Consider the following 17,079-nt stretch of genomic DNA (forward strand, 5'->3'; position numbering starts at 1 on the left):
CTGGGAGAAACCCGGCCTTCTGCAAGGGCAGCAAGCACTCGCTGCCGAGCCCTCCAGCCAGGCCTCTTGTCCAGGGTATTTTACCACAGTAAAAATCAGGCTCCAAAAATTCCATCTGAGCCAACACTTAAAGAGAGGCGCGGGGGGGGGCTAGTGTAAAATCCAGCGGCGGGGTACACACGCAGCACGCTCCAGGCCCTGGGTTCAACCCTCAGCACAAAAACTGAAAAGTTTTAGGCTTAAGCATTTATCTTTGTATCTTCTACAGATTAGGAGGCATTTTCTTTATCATAACCATTCAACTTTATACTCAGAATTCTTACCCAACATTATAGGTTTGTCGTTGTTTTGTTTATACTCAGAATTCTTATCCAACAACATTATAGGTTTGTCGTCGTTTTGTTTATACTCAGAATTCTTATCCAACAACATTATAGGTTTGTCGTTGTTTTGTTTATACTCAGAATTCTTATCCAACAACATTATAGGTTTGTCATCGTTTTGTTTGAAACAAGCTCTCACTATGGAGTTCAGGCTGACCTTGAACTCATGTTCCTCTGGAGTGTTAGTACTAGCATGCTCCACCATGAAAGGCTTATGGTACTTTTGATATGCTGATATGGGAATGTAGTTCATATAAAATTCAGAAAAATGCCCTTGGGGCTGAGTTGTGAATGTTCTGGAAGATTCAGGGTCAACCCCACAGAAAACCGAAGAGGTCAATACACAGTGAAGCTTTGAAATGGGACTTAGTAATTGTTGTGAGACGGAGACAGCGAAGTTAGGCAGGCTTTGGATGTTCCGAAGGAAGCCCAGGAGAGCTAGAGAAGAAAGCCACTTATGTTAGGGCTATGGTCTGGATATCCCAACTATAATCGTTTCATCTGAAACCCATCAGAGCGGAGAGCCCAACACACGTGGGCTGGAAGTCCAGGGCCCACGCGGGTGCAGACTGCATTTTCTCTGACACGTCAATTTAAGGTCTCAGAGAATGAGGTCTATTTCCAGCTGTCACAAGAAATCAATAATTTGTAGGCTATCCTTACAGTTTGATTCCAGTATTATCAACTGAGGGTTCAAATTTAATGCCACGTCTTCAAAATGACTGTCCCCGAACCCTAATCTAAGGGTGTCCATACTGTCCCCGCTTATAGCACTTAATGGAGTTAGTAATACATGCTTGCACAATGACTATCTTCCCATTGGACTGTCAGCCCCAAGTCGAGGCTGTGTCTGCTCAGCTCGTCACTCAACTCAGGGCTGGTGAAGAAAGGCCTGCAAAGGAGCGAAATGTCCTCTACCATTTCACTGTCAACTGGCTGTAAGTACTTCAGGGGTGTTTAGAAATGCTTTGTTGTCCTCTTGGATTCTAAACATACAGGTTTTGTAGCTGTTGTTCTGTTTTTAAGTAAATTTGTGTGTGCGTGCATGTGTGTGCTCCTGTGTGTCTGCGCCCAGCGAAGCCAGAGGGTGCTGAATCATCAGGATCTGGAGGCAGAGGCAAGCGTAAGCTGCCTGATGTGGGTGTTAACTCTGGCACCCCACAACAGTAGCAAGATCTCTTAACAGCTGAGACATCTCTCCAGTTCCCATTCAGGATTTGGGAAGCTATATTGTTAATGGTTTCCAGCTATATTGTGTTGTGTGAAAAAATGTTGAATGTTTAGGATTTGTCGTCAATTTCTATAATCAACTTAGACCTGGTCAGTTATTTTTACTACGCAGTTGCAAACAATTTTTACTTTCTCTGTTGTGGATAGCCTGTACATGTTTTACTATATTAAGATGATTACTTGTTAGTTAAACCATTTGTAGCTTTTTTCCCCCTGCTTGCATAAGTAGCCTTTAAGAGTTGATGTCTTTCCTATTACATCTTTTATTTGTTTGATTTTTGAGACAGGGTCTCACTATATAGCCCTGGCCGGCCTGGAACTCACTCTGTAGACCAGGCTGGCCTCAAACTCATAGAGTTCTGCCTGCTTCTGCCTCTAAAGTGCTAGGATTAAAGATGTGCACCATCACACCCAGCTTCCTATTATACCTTTAAGTTATTTATTAGTGTAGGAAAAAAACACCCACCCTAATTTGGTCTTAAAGGCTGTCTCTTCGGCTAGCTAGAGTGACTGGTGCAATTAGTCCCAAACAAAGCCCTAAGAACAAACTCCTTCAGAAGCAGGGAGAATCCTATATCTGTGTCACGGGCTTCAGGGTTTAACCACGGTTATAGCCCCCTTCTCCGAAAGCCTGAGAAAAACTGCGTCTCCCACCCGACAGCACTAAGGTGAAGAGGACCAGAAGCAGAGAGGGGTGGAGTGTGGGGACAGCAGCAGGGAGTCAGGGGTTGCTTACTTACATACACCACTGAAAAGATCCCACTGTACCGCTTTGTTTTAACCCCAAACAGGTACTTTAACATGGACGTGAACACATGCACAGCGGCCGCGGTGGTAAAGCCTCGCACCAGAGGCTCCGTGAGGTATATGGCCACAAATCCAAACCTGCAGACACCTAGGCAAAACTACAGTTTTTAAAATGACAAAGAAACAAACAAATAGCACGATGAGTCAGGAAATGACAATCAACAGGACCCTTGTGAAGTTTTCACTAGGTGGCTCCCTAGTCCTCCGGACTTGTACCTGTGGCAGCTAACTGATCACCGGCCACAAAGAAAATGATGCTAGACCTGTGATGGCCTGAGTGCCTCAGAACCCTGGCCATGCTTACACTCTGCCTGTGAGGGCTTCACTCATGCAGACCTTACACGTGCCGTTCCCCCCAAGCTCATAAGGGAGGCCTCTTCCCAACTTCCACCCCGTCAATCAAGCTCGTTTCGCTTTTGGGATTTCTGGAACACTCAAGGGGGGGGGGTTGCTAGTCATTCTTACTGGCTAAGGATCTTGAGCCCCCAGCTTTGGGATTTTGCTGTCTGCCTCTGCCCACACATAGTGAGACCAGTTAAGAGAATTCACTAGGCACTTCACAGATGAACAAACCAGAGTCTATCTCCCCACACTGGAGTCTCACCTGAATGATCCCCGAAAGTAAGGTCACAGACATGGCGACTTTCACTCTTAATGCATCTCTGGCTTCTGTACCATTGGTTGCATTTACTCCTCCTGGGATGACTATATCGTCTGGCACTAACCGAACGGCCACACCACCAATCATCAGGCTAATAACAGCAAACGGGCCTGCAACAGAGGCACATGGGTGAGCGCTGTGCAGAGGCTCAGGGAGTTAGCCCAGCGCTCTGCTGTGACGACCATGAATGAGCCCTGCTCAGGGCCGCCCAACTTCGTTTTAACCAACAGAATGACCCTGAGTCCTTTTAATGAAAGCAGAGGCCCTGGGTGACTTCTGAGGTTCCTGTGCTCACAGACAAACCTGCCTCTTCAATAGAAGGGGTGTGTGCCTGCTTTCTACCCCAAAGTCTGGGCGTGAATGTAGTTGACAGCCTGGCGACCTGCACTGTCAGAGGGGACAGGCTACACCTGACTCCCCCAGACTTCTTCTCCCAGAGACCCTGCTTCTTAATCAATAGTTAGAGATGCTACATATACTTTGAGACCTGGTGACCTCTGTGCTGACTATATGGCCAAGAACACACCAGATCCTAGGCCCTTAATCTAGAAAAACCCATCTTCATGGTAGAGGCCACACGCCCTTTGCAAAGGAGTTTGGATATAGTCATGCCTTAAGCTCCACTGTGTGCATGGGATTGAGATCACCATTACCAAAACTGTACTATACTTAAATATGTGAAATAAACTTCCTGGAGTTAGACTTTAGAAATTTGAGCTAATACCGGCTAACTAAGCCATGCTGAACTGGATCCCCTTCTCACCCCACGCGATCGTTTCTCAGCAAGCTGGCTGCGGCGCTTGTGGGGACCTCCACAGTGATGCTGCAGGGCTGGGCAGTAGCTTTGTCGGTGAAGCGCCTGTCAGCTTGAGGACCCGAGCGAGGATCTATAGCGCCCGCATAACATCTGGTGTGGAAGTGCGTGTGTGACCCTAGCGCTGAGGAGGAGGAGGGATGGAGAAGTGCGTCTCTACAGCTCACTGGTCAGCCAGTCTAGCCAAGCCGCGAACGCTGGGTTCAGTGAGAGACTTCTCCTCAAGGCATGAGGTGGACTGTAATAGCAGAGGACACCTGCCATTCACCTCCGGCCCCCGCACGGACTCACACACACACACACTCACTCTCACACACACCACAACATGCAGGAGAAAGGGGTGGGCATTTCACCTCACAACTCATTGTGGTAATCACAGGACAACTTATGGGAGTCAGTTCTTTCCCTCTGGTGGGTCACAGGGATTGAACATCAGTCTTGGAGCCAGGCTACTTTGCTGGTGAGCAATCTTACCAGTTCAAGGCTTCCAAACCTCTGCTGGAGCCTGGGTCATCATGTGTGGACAAGCTCCAGCAGGGCCATGTGGGCAAGCTCTGGGACCACAGCGTGAGAGATGAAGGGGGAGCAGAGGGAGAAAGGAGGAAGCAGGAAGAGAGGAGGCTAGCTGCCTAGGTGAGTCCTCCTGAGATGCTCATCTCCTGGGACCGGGAGAGATAGTAAAATGGTTGTTTTTCAGGAATCCTATTTTTTTATTTAAATTTATTTTAAAAAGTTATATACAATGTGAGCTTCTAAGTTGGGTGGCATTTGTTACCAAGCAATAGATATCTAAACGCTGTGTGGGTTTGTTTGTAGCTGGCGGCCTCACAAAGCTCTAGAATTATAATTAAATCCCATGCATCTGCTCCTAAACGCACTGAAGAGAGAACATGTATGATTCAGAGCTTGAAGTCTGATGCAGATGCAGATGCGTGCAACATGATTAGGAGCCCTGAGTATCACTACTAAAATAAATAAGGAAAACTAGACTCAAGCAAAATATATAGGGCAATAAGGCATTGATCTCATTTTACAACTTTAAACAATCACTTTTATGCAAGAGGATTGCCCATTTAATTAGCCCAAGGTTACTAGAGAGCTATTAATTGCAGAAGTCTTGGGGCAGGGGGAGGAGGAGGAAGAGGAGGAAGAAGGAACCCCCCCCCCACACACACACACACGTTTCCACTGCTGGGAACCAACCAGGGTTTCACACAGGCTGGGCCACTGATGTACTGGGGTGTGGTAGCATTTCTAAAGCAAGTAATGGTTATGCAGTCACAAACGGTTTACTAAGCCGGAGTAGCAAGCATACAGCCAAGCTTGGAAAAAAATTTAGGTCATCAAATATAAGTTCTTACCTATAGATATGTGCCTGGAGGTTCCAAAGAAACAGTACATGATAACAGGGTAAAATGAGGAATACAGGCCGAACACCGGAGGTACAGCTGCCAGCATTGCGAAGGCCAAGCCTGCAGGGTCAGAAGGCACATGGTTAGCCAACGGCGGGGTGCGCTCCTTTTTACCTCTCGTTCTCTGATGAACAGCTGATACCCGTTCTGCCCCCACCCACGAACAATCTGGTGTCCACAAGATCCTGGCTAGGCCTGAGGGCAAACTTGACAGACCTAGAATAACTGAAGAGAAACCTCTGGGCTGGGCTGTGAGGGATTATATGGATGAGGTTGATGGGGGCGGGCAAACCATGCTAGATGTGAGTTGAACAACGGCTGAAGATGGTTACAATGTGGCCAGGGCAGTCCTACACAACCGGCCTCTTCTGTTCAGTCCCAGACAGCTTATATCCGTCTTTACATCACACTTGGCCTGTCACCATCCCCTAGTTTTTAAAAGGAGACTTTTTTCCAGAGCCATTTTAGGCTTGTTAGGAGCGATCATTGTTATTCAGAACCTCTTGTAAATACTGCCAGCCTTTTTAAAGAATAGTCCACCCCTCCCCAGCTTCCTAAGGAACAGAACTTGGGCTCACAGGAATGGCTGATGGCAAGAAGGAAACACTCCACAATTAGATCACTTAACCCCTCCCTCTGCGACCCTTTCACCTTGCCAACACCTGCTAGCTGCTCACCTTCAGGGGCCTGGTTACTAGGCAACGACCCCTCCCTCACTGTCCTGCATTCCTCTGCCCCATCCCCCTCCTCGTTTCCCCTACATAAGCCTGTATGAAATTCTCCTTAAACGCAGCCTGATCAGCCACGGTGTCTTGTTGTCCGTTCTTTGGTTCTTGTGCCTCTTGTCCCTTCATTCCAGGTTCCCGTGGGCCAGACCTTCCTTGTGTCCTGCTGGCCAGGGCATAGGTTTACAATGGATTGACTAGATTGTATGCAGAGTTCTCCCGTTCTTCCTGGCTCATCAAGGCTCCTCACCTTACAGCGGAACATTTGCTATGAATGGCGAGCCTGCACTGAGGTGTGGTGATATCTTTCTTGCACACATAAAGCCTGTCTGGGGGTCAGAGAATGGAGCTGGCCACTGGCTAACCACAGAGGTCGGTACAGACAGACAGGAAGTGACGCAGCTAGGCAGAAACAGGATATAAGCAGGGAGAAACAGGAAATCGCTTTCTTCTCTGGCCCTCAGATAGGTTTTATTTGTGCAAGAAAGATATTACCATGCTGAGGCATCACCTCCCAAAGTTTGTGTTTGGTCTTATTCTGGTGTTGTGTGTCTTCTGCAAATGTGTGTGATGTCACCCATTCACCAAATCATTCTCTTTGGCTTCCAGTCCTCTATACTTGGCCTTCTTGTTCATCACAAATCTCTACTCACCACTGGTGAGGGAGGTCAACGTAATATGGAAATTAGCATATTTACCACAGAAAGATCTTACACACAAGCTGGAAGATCAGAACGTGGCAGCTTCTAAAAGAGCATACTTTTTCTTTTGCTTCCTTTTATCCTCACCTGTGTCCATTCCTGGTCCACGCCCCTTTGGGCGTAGACTATATTGTGAGATCACCCCTACACACCACTGATCTGTTTACTGTCTCCCAAGATTGCCCTTTTCAGAACATCACATAACTGGGGATCGCATACCACACAGCCCTTCCAGATCCACGCCTCTCACTCAGAAACATTCTATCGTGTTTCTCCTGTGTCTTTCCATCACTTGGAAAGCTCACTTTTCTCTCTTTTTTTTCCCCCAGAGCCAAGGACCGAACCCAGGGCCTGGCACTTGCTAGGCAAGTGCTCTACCACTGAGCTAAATCCCCAACCCACAGCTCAGTTTTTTTTTTTTTTTTATCCCTTCCCACAGACAGGGACTTACTAAATTTATTTTACTTGTTAGACCTTTTTCCCTAAGAAATTTTTACATGCACCCAGCTGTATAGATATATAAAACATATATACAACTCAGACATTTGCTAATAGCACACCATTTGAAGACAATTCTTTGGAGTACATATGCTTTTACAATTTATTAAAGGAAAAAGGAAATTTTAAATAGCAGTGAGATGATGGACTTCTTTCCACATCAAGGTCTAAGACTTGACTGAACCTTTGATGCTACAGGAGGTCCTTATAGAGCATTATCAGTGTCTTTCCAAGTGTACCGGCATTCCTAGTTGTAAGCCTCAAGACAGAAGATAGCACTTTCCATAAATACCCAGTATAAAACAGAACTGTTACCAGCAATTGTTGAAAATTCCATCCTAAGACCAAGCCAAATATTTTGAAATGAAACTCAAGTCAGCAACTAAAACAACATTGAATTTTTTTAATTTAAAAATTTTATTTTTAAATTTAAATTCAAATTAGAAACAAGGTTTCTTCACATGTCAATCACACATCCTTCTCCCTTTCCCTCCCCTCCTCCCACCCCTCCCCCCACCCACCCAATACCCCCTCCTTTCCCCAGGGAGGGTGAGTTCTTCCATGGGGGTGTCCATAGTCTGTCATTTCATCCATGACAGGGCCTAGAACCTCCCCCAAGAGTCCAGGGTGAGAGTGCATCTCTCATTGTGGGATGGGCACCCAATGTCCATTTCTATGCCAGGAATAAATACTGGTCAACTACCAAAGGCCCCATAGATTGCCTAGGCCTCCTCACTGACACCCACATTCAGGGGGTCTTGATCAGCCCCATGCTGGATTCCCAGGCATCAGCCTGGGATTCAAGAGTTAACCCTTGTCAGGTCCAGCTCAGTTCTTTTAATGATGAGTAGTGGTTCATCTTCTGGATGTAAACCATAGTTTTTTGTTTGTTTTGTTTTATTGTTTTTTTTTTTTTCCGAGACAGGGTTTCTCTGTATTGCTTTGAAGCCTGTTCTGGAACTCTCTCTGTAGACCAGGCTGGCTTCAAACTCACAGAGATTCGCCTGCCTCTGCCTCCTGAGGATTAAAGGCATGGACCACCAATGCCTGGCATAGTGTTTTTTTTTTTTTAACCTATTACCTTACCAAAGACATCTTGCTTCCAAGGATTGGCCATTATGAATAAGGCTGCTAGAAACATCCCTTGAGGATTTACTTGAAGTCTCTATCTTTCTTTCTCTCTCCCACCCTTCCTTCCTTCCTTCTTTTTTTTTTTTTTGAGCCTGGTTTTTCATCCTGAGTGATCCCAGACACAGAAAGACAAACACTGTATGTACTTACTCACATGAATATTAGACATAGAGCAAAGAATTACCAGTCTACAATCCACACCTCCAGAGAAGCTGGAAGACAAGGAGGGCCCTAAGAGAAACATACATGGTCCTCCAGAGAAGGGGAAAGGGACAGGATCTCCTGAGCAAATTGGGGGCACCGGGGCAGGGAGGGAGGAGGGGATTAAGAGGTTACTTGTTCTAAGTGGAAAGGAAATGCATAAGGAATCACTTCTTTCTAGAATTTTCTTACTCCAAATTGTATATCCATCTCCTCTTCCCTTGCATTCTATTGGAGTGACACATGGAAGACAGTTTAGGGGTTGTCACTCATAGCTGTGCATTGGTTTTGGCATCTCTGCAATATGTAGATGATATGTCCTCAGCTTTGAGATCTCAGCAAAATTTCTGGGACACCTGGAAAATGCATCTACTGCATTTTAATGCTCTGAAGTTTCCAAATGAAGAGTTAGAAAGTGTCCCTGCTTCATCTGCCATGATATCACCCTTTAAAAAAGTTATTCTAGCAAAGAAAGTCACGTGCACTATTTGGAGAGCCGAGTGGTGTTCCGAGGCGCTGGCTGGGAGAAAAGCAGTCCTCTGCCTCCGTACTTCTCTTTCCTCTCCAGCTTCTGGAACCAGGGCTTCTCAACAGACAGCAATCTTGTTCCCTCTAGGCGACATCTGGCAAACTCTAGAGACATTTTTATCATGACAGCAGTGTTCTTGCTGGCTGGGATCAGAGGTCAGGAAGCTGCTAGCATCCTATGACACATGGCAGTCTCAGCAACACACGATGGAAACGGCATGGGGCTGAGGGACTTAGTGTGTGCTCAGCATCCTACAGAGTGTCTGTTGTGGTACTCATTTCCTAACTTAACAGTTTTGAACAGAAACCATAGACTTTCTAGCACTTCAGCTTCTCCTTACACAATGACATGCCTTTTTCGTTGCCACTAAGATTTGTTTTCCTGGTCTTCACAATAATCTTGTCCTGCTCTGTTTTCCATTAGGCTGATTCCTTGCAGAATTCCTCCTGGGCAGCTCTTCACTGTTTGTGCTCTTCCTTCTGGAAGCCTGACAAGATGAACTATGGCCCATGGAGACTGGTCATTGGCGTTATCTTCTTTCCTTTTCTTCTTTATTAATTTACCTTTTACATTCCAATTCCAGTTCCCCCTCCCTCCTCTCTTCCCACTGCCCCATCTGCTCTGAGGCCTCCCCTAGGAAGTCTACTAAGTCTGTCCCATCATCTCGTTGAGTCAGGGCCAAGGCACCTCTCCACCCCCACACCCCTGTGTCTAGGCTGAGCAAGGTATCTCTCCATATAGAATGGGCTCCACTAAGTCAGTTTGTGCCTTAGTGTTAGATCTTGGACCCACTGCCAGTGGCCTCATATACTGTCCCAGTCACACCATTGTCACCTAGATTAAGGGGGAGTCTAGTTTGGTCTTATGCAGGTTCCTCATTTGTCAGACCTGAGTCAATGATCTCTCACTAGCTGGGGTCAGCTGATTCTGTGGGTTTCCCCATCATGGTCTTGACTCCTTTGTTCATATTATCACTCCTCCCTTACTTTGATTATATTCCAGGAGCTTGGCTCAATTGTTAGTTGTGGATTTCTGCATCTGCTTCCATCTGTTTCTGGAAGAGGGTTCAAGCTTCTCTGGGGTTATGGATTGTAGGCTGGGTATGTTTTTGCTTTATGTCTGGTATTCACTCATGAGTAAGTATATACTATATTTGTCTTTCTGGTTTTGGGTTGCCACACTCAAGTTTTTTTTTCTAGTTCTGACCATTTGCCTGTGAATTTTAGGATGCCATTGTCTCTTACTGCTGAGTAGTACTCCATTGTGTAAATATACCACATCTTTTAAATCCATTCTTCAGTTGAGGGGCATTTAAGTTGTTTCCAAGATCTGGCTACTACAAATAATGTTGCTATGACACAGTTGAGCAAATGTCCTTATGGTGTGAATGTGCCTCATTTGGGTATAGCCCAACAGTGGTATTACAGGGTCTTGAGGCAGGTTGAGCCCTAATTTTCTGAGAAATCACCATACTGATTTCCACAGTGGCTGTACAAGTTTGCACTCCTACCAGCATAAGCTGTCATTGGTGGTTTTGATCTTAGCCATTCTGATTGGTGTAAGATGGTATCTCAGCGTTGTTTTGGTTTGCATTTCCCTGATGACTAAGGATGTTGAGCATTTCCTTTAGTGTCTTTCCAGCATCTGAGATTCCTCTGTTGAGAGTTCTCTGTTTAGATCCGTATTCCATTTTTTAATTGGATTCTTTGGCAATCTGATGTCTGGTTTCTTGAGTTATTTGTATATTTTGAAGATCAACCCTCTGTCAGATGTGGGGTTGGTGAAGATCTTTTTCCATTTGAAAGACCCCCTCCCGACATAGCCCACCAGGAACTGTCTGAGTTCACGCTAAGGTCGAGGGCCCCTGGCGCCTCGAGGGCTTGACAAACAGGATATTAATGGTCGGCCATCCGAAACTGGGGAGTTAAAACTGGGGAGTTTCCCATCCACAATGTGCCCGAGATGAAAGCTAAGTCAGCCACCTGCGACTTCCTTGTATTCAAGCCAGGTGGCCCCAGTCTAACCTCTCGCCTCATTAAATTTGACCAATGGAAATCCTGTGACCATGCATCCGCTTCTGTACCCACGCTTTTCGCTATATAAAGCATCCCCGTTCCCCATCTGGGCGTGCTTGGTTCCCGAGACCAAGACGCCCGGGTACCCGTATGTGTGATCAATAAAACCTCTTGCTGATTGCATCCATACGTGTGGCCTCGCTGATCCTTGGGGGGTCTCTCAGGTTGAAAGTATCCCAGGTGCGGGGGTCTTTCATTTGGGGGCTCGTCCGGGATGAAGACCCCTGCCCAGGGACCACCGACCCACCACTGGGAGGTAAGCTGACTGTGCGGATCCGCTGTTTGTCTGGTGTCTAGTGTCCTCCAGTGTCTGCCCGCCCGATCGTATGTGTCTCTGAAACCGCGCCTGCGTCTGTAGTACTCAGCTGTGTACATCTGTAATTGGCGGTAGGGGAGGAACCGACAGGTTCGTAACCCCCCCCACTGAGGCTCCGGGAGACGTCCCAGGAGCGTCTGATTTTTGGCTCTCACGGGTCTATGCCCAGGCATTTTTCTGTCCTGTTTGGAGCCGTCCCTCAAGGAGAGGGATTTTCAGCCCTACTGAGGGAGGGAGAGAGGCAGGTTGCCCTCCCATCTGAAAATTTGCTTTCGGTTTTGCGCCGAAGCCGCGCTGCGCGACTTCTTTGTCTGTCTCTGTGTTTGTTTCTTGTAACTGGTATTTGTGTCTTCATCCTTTCGGAAGAAATGGGACAAGCAATTACCACCCCTTTGTCCCTCAGTCTCGAACACTGGAAAGAAATTCAGGAATATGCGCATAACCAATCAGCTGAAGTGCACAAAAAGAAATGGGTAGCTTTCTGTGCCTCCGAATGGCCCACCTTCGACGTCGGGTGGCCGCGGGATGGCACATTTAGCCTAGACATCATTAGGCAGGTAAAAGAAAAAGTCATGGACTCAGGGCCACATGGACACCCTGACCAGGTGGACTACATCATCACCTGGGAAGCTCTGGTTCAGAAACCGCCTGCATGGGTCAAGCCGTTTCTCTCTGGAGTGGTCCCTCTCTCCCCCAAGTCTGCCAAACCATCCGCACCCTCTCTCCCCCCTCCCCTGACCCCACTCCCAGCCCCTACCCACTCCCGATCCGCCCTATACCCAGCTCTTGTGCAAGCCTCTCCTAAGGCGCCCCCCCTCCCCAAACCTAAGGTCCTGCCTGCAGGGGAAGAGACTCTGCTTATGGATCTCCTGTCGGAGCCGCCTCCATATCAAGAGGCACCCCACGAGGCGGCTAATGAGGCAGAGGTCATGCCTGCCGAACGCCCTGCTGCGACTGATGAGGCAGCCCCCTCACCTATGGCAAGCCGCCTCAGGGGGCGACGAGAACAGGCCCCTGCGGACTCCACCGCCCTGCCTCTGCGTACCGGCCCGGACGGCCAGCTGCAGTACTGGCCGTTCTCCGCCTCCGATCTCTATAATTGGAAAAACAATAATCCTCCTTTTTCTAAAGATCCCTTGCAATTGATCTCCCTTTTAGAATCAGTCCTAGTGACTCATCAACCCACCTGGGACGATTGCCAACAGCTTTTACAGGTGCTACTGACCACTGAGGAGAAGCAGCGGGTCCTCCTCGAGGCGCGGAAGAATGTGAGGGGAGCGGACGGACAGCCTACCCAGCTCCCTAATGAGATCGATGCGGCCTTTCCCTTAACCAGGCCGGAATGGGATTTTACTACTGAGGCAGGTAGGACCCATCTTCGTCTCTATCACCAGTTGCTCATAGCAGGTCTCCGGGGGGCAGCTCGGCGCCCCACCAATTTGGCTCAGGTAAAACAGGTTTTGCAGCAAGCAGAGGAAACGCCCGCCGCGTTCCTCGAGAGATTGAAGGAGGCATACCGCATGTATACGCCTTACGATCCGGACGACCCAGGACAAGCCACTGGTCTTGCCATGGCGTTTATCTGGCAGTCCGCCCCAGATATCCGTAATAAGTTACAGAGGCTGGACAATTTACAGGGGTATACGGTCCCTGATTTGCTAAAGGAGGCAGAGAAGGTATTCAATAATAGAGAGAGCCAGGAAGAGAGAGAAGAGCGTTGGAGAAGAGAAAACATTGAGAGGGAGGAAAGGCAGCGAAAGGAGATGGAAGAGAGAGAAAATGCCAGGGATAAAAGGAGACAGAGGGAGCTTTCACGGTTGATGGCCACTGTAGTGTCAGGACAGAGACAGCGGCAGGATAGACAAGGAGGAGATCGAAGAGGACCCAGGGTAGATAAAGATCAGTGTGCCTACTGCAAAGAACGGGGACATTGGGCTCGGGAGTGCCCAAAGAAGCAAAATCGGAACAGAAATACAAGACCCCAGGCCTCAACTTCTCTCCTAAACCTAGAAGACTAGGGGAGTCGAGGCCAGGAGCCCCCCCCCCTGAGCCGCGGCTAACCCTACACGTTGGGGGGGCACCCCGTCACCTTCCTGGTGGATACAGGGGCACAGCACTCCGTTTTGACCAGGTCTCCTGGCACGTTGAGCGGCCGCACGGCCTGGGTCCAGGGAGCCACAGGAGGGAAGACCTACCGCTGGACCACCGACCGGCAAGTGCAACTAGCGACTGGCAAGGTAACCCACTCCTTCCTCCATGTCCCAGACTGTCCATACCCATTACTGGGTAGGGACTTATTAACTAAACAAAAGGCTCAGATACATTTTGAAAAGACTGGGGTCAGCATCACTGACCCGTCGGGAAAGCCGTTGCATGTGCTCACCTTGTCCATAGAAGATGAATATAGACTACATGAACGAAGCAAAAAGGCCCCAACCGATATGGAGGGATGGCTACTCAAGTACCCCCAAGCATGGGCAGAGACCGGGGGCATGGGTCTCACCGATAGCCAGCCACCCATAATTGTGTCCCTGAAAGCGAACGCCATCCCAATCGCCATAAAGCAGTACCCAATGTCCAAGGAAGCCAGAGAAGGCATAGCTCCTCACATCAATAGACTGTTGGATCAAGGGATCCTCGTACCCTGTAAGTCCCCCTGGAACACCCCTCTATTACCAGTCAGAAAACCAGGAACGGGGGACTACAGACCAGTCCAGGACCTCCGAGAGGTTAATAAACGGGTTGAAGATCTACACCCCACAGTGCCCAACCCCTACAACCTCCTTAGTGGGCTATCGCCTACCCACGTCTGGTATACGGTCCTGGACCTCAAGGATGCCTTCTTTTGCTTGAGGCTACACCCCAACAGCCAGTTGTTATTTGCCTTTGAATGGAGAGACCCAGCTCGGGGAATCTCCGGTCAGCTGACCTGGACAAGGCTACCCCAAGGGTTTAAGAACAGCCCCACTCTCTTTGACGAGGCACTGCACCGGGATCTAGCCGTTTTTCGGGTCCAGCACCCCTCTCTGATTCTGCTCCAGTACGTAGATGATTTGCTGCTGGCGGCTACGTCAGAGGAAGACTGTCGCCGGGGTACCGAGACCCTACTCCAGGTCTTGGGGAGTCTGGGGTACCGGGCGTCGGCCAAAAAGCCCAGCTCTGTTTAAAACAAGTGACCTATCTGGGCTACAAAATAAGGGAGGGGCAGAGGTGGCTAACTGAGGCCAGAAAGTGAACCATTCTGAACATTCCCACCCCAAGAACCCCCCGTCAATTACGGGAATTCCTGGGGACCGCAGGGTTCTGCCGCCTCTGGATCCCGGGTTTCGCTGAGTTGGCCGCTCCCCTCTATCCCCTCACGCGGACCCGTATCCCCTATAACTGGGGAACGGACCAGCAGCAGGCCTTTGAGAATATCAAACAGGCCCTCCTACACTCCCCGGCCCTGGGACTGCCCGACTTGCTGAAGCCCTTCGAGTTATACGTTGACGAAAGACAGGGCTACGCGAAGGGGGTGTTAACCCAGAAGCTGGGACCATGGAGGAGGCTGGTGGCCTATTTATCCAAGAAACTGGACTCAGTGGCCGCAGGATGGCCACCCTGCCTCCGGATGGTAGCGGCGATAGCAATTCTGGTTAAAGATTCTGGCAAACTGACTATGGGTCAACCCCTTACCATTCTGGCCCCGCATGCTGTTGAAGCAATCATCCGGCAACCTCCGGACAGATGGCTCACCAATGCGAGAATGACTCATTACCAAACCTTACTATTAGATACCGACCGAATCCGGTATGGGGCCCCGGTGGCCTTAAATCCGGCCACCCTCCTACCTCTCCCTGGCACCCCCGAACACCATGACTGTCAGCAGATTCTGGCCGAGGTACATGGCACTCGCCCAGACCTCTCAGACTTGCCCCTCCCCAACCCTGAACACGTCTGGTACACGGACGGGAGCAGCTTCGTGGAGCACGGAGAGCAGCGGGCCGGAGCGGCGGTGACCACGGAAGATCAGGTAATATGGTCCCAAGCTCTACCTGCAGGAACCTCCGCTCAGAAAGCGGAGCTCGTAGCTCTGACCCAGGCTCTAAGACTGGCGGAGGGAAGGAGATTGACGGTGTATACCAACAGCAGATATGCCTTCGCCACGGCCCACATCCATGGCGAAATATACAGAAGGAGAGGTTTGCTTACTTCGGAGGGAAAAGAGATTAAAAATAAAAAGAAATACTAGCCTTGCTACAGGCCATCCATCTGCCGCGAGCTCTCAGTATCATCCATTGCCCGGGGCACCAGAAAGGGGACACTCCAGTTGCAAGAGGCAACAGGATGGCTGACTGGGCGGCGAGGGCGGCCGCCACCGAGGGAAAACGGGTCGAAGTCCTATCGGTTGACTCTAGACCTCATCATGATGACTCCCGATGGGAATACACGGAACAAGATGTCAAGGCTCTGCGCTCCCTGGGAGCACGGGAAGATCTAAAAACTGGGAAATGGATGTACCAAGGAAAGGTAGTGTTGCCCTACGAAATGGGCCGCCATTTGATCTCCTGGCTGCATCGCCTCACGCATCTCAGCTACCAGAAAATGAAAAAGCTTCTGGAACGGGAGGAAGAGGTCTACTTCTTTCTACAGAAGAACGATCTTCTCAAAGAAATCACCGAACGTTGTGACGCCTGCGCCAGGGTGAATGCTTCTAAAATCAAGCTGCCTCCGGGTATAAGAACCAGAGGTCACAGGCCCGGCACTCACTGGGAAGTAGACTTTACTGAAATAAAACCGGGCAAGTATGGATATAAATATCTACTGGTTTTTGTAGATACCTTTTCAGGATGGCCGGAGGCATTCCCGACAAGACACGAGACTGCCGCTGTGGTGGCCAAGAAGCTATTGGAAGAAATCTTCCCCCGATATGGGATGCCCCAGGTAGTAGGGTCAGATAATGGTCCCGCCTTCATCTCCCAGGTAAGCAGAACAGTGGCCACCTTGTTGGGGATTGATTGGAAACTACATTGTGCATACAGACCCCAGAGCTCAGGACAGGTAGAGAGAATGAACAGAACGATTAAGGAGACCTTAACCAAATTAACGCTTGCAACTGGCACTAGAGACTGGGTCCTCCTGCTACCACTTGCCCTGTATCGGGCTAGGAACACGCCCGGACCACATGGGTTAACCCCATTTGAGATCCTGTTTGGGGCCCCGGTGCCTATTGTTAATTTCTTAGGCCCCGATGTTTCTGACTATGCTAATACCCCTTCTCTACAAGCCCATCTACAGGCCCTCCAGCTGGTCCAGAAGGAGGTGTGGGAACCTCTAGCCCAGGCGTACCGGGACCAAAGAGACAATCCGGTCGTGCCCCATCCGTATCAGATCGGAGACGCTGTCTGGGTCAGACGCCATCAGACCAAAAACCTCGAACCTCGCTGGAAGGGACCATATTTGGTTCTGTTGACCACCCCTACCGCGGTAAAGGTTGACGGGATTGCCGCTTGGATCCACGCGAGCCACATCAAGCCAGTCCGATCAAACGACCCTCAGCCACAAGGAACATGGACAGCCCATCGCACCCAGAACCCTCTAAAGATAAGACTCTCCC

General features: G+C 49.2%; 2 protein-coding genes across 5 annotated transcripts in view; one reads left to right on the forward strand and one right to left on the reverse strand.

Moving 5' to 3' along the window:
* Positions 1–17,079, reverse strand: part of Slc26a5 (solute carrier family 26 member 5) — a 54,611-nt gene that overhangs the window by 25,519 nt on the left and 12,013 nt on the right. For 2 of the 4 annotated variants that reach the window (XM_040735197.1, XM_040735195.1), the window contains exons 1-3: positions 5,257–5,363; positions 3,025–3,191; positions 2,354–2,518 (exon numbers count right to left, since the gene is read on the reverse strand). In XM_040735197.1, coding sequence (XP_040591131.1) covers positions 2,354–2,518; positions 3,025–3,191; positions 5,257–5,353 — 429 coding nt within the window. In that variant the 5' untranslated portion in view covers positions 5,354–5,363. Of the gene's footprint in view, positions 1–2,353; positions 2,519–3,024; positions 3,192–5,256; positions 5,368–17,079 lie in introns of those variants that run through there. The other 2 variants (XM_040735198.1, XM_040735196.1) reach the window with 2 other exon arrangements.
* On the forward strand, positions 12,459–17,000 carry LOC121135848. Its single transcript, XM_040735194.1, is given in 5 exon segments — positions 12,459–14,633; positions 14,636–15,700; positions 15,703–15,923; positions 15,993–16,445; positions 16,750–17,000. Coding segments are annotated over 5 exon segments (3,963 nt in total). The 5' UTR covers positions 12,459–12,460; the 3' UTR covers positions 16,801–17,000.

This window comes from Mesocricetus auratus, unplaced genomic scaffold (genome assembly GCF_017639785.1).
Source record: "Mesocricetus auratus isolate SY011 unplaced genomic scaffold, BCM_Maur_2.0 Super-Scaffold_100043, whole genome shotgun sequence".
NCBI lineage: Eukaryota > Metazoa > Chordata > Mammalia > Rodentia > Cricetidae > Mesocricetus > Mesocricetus auratus.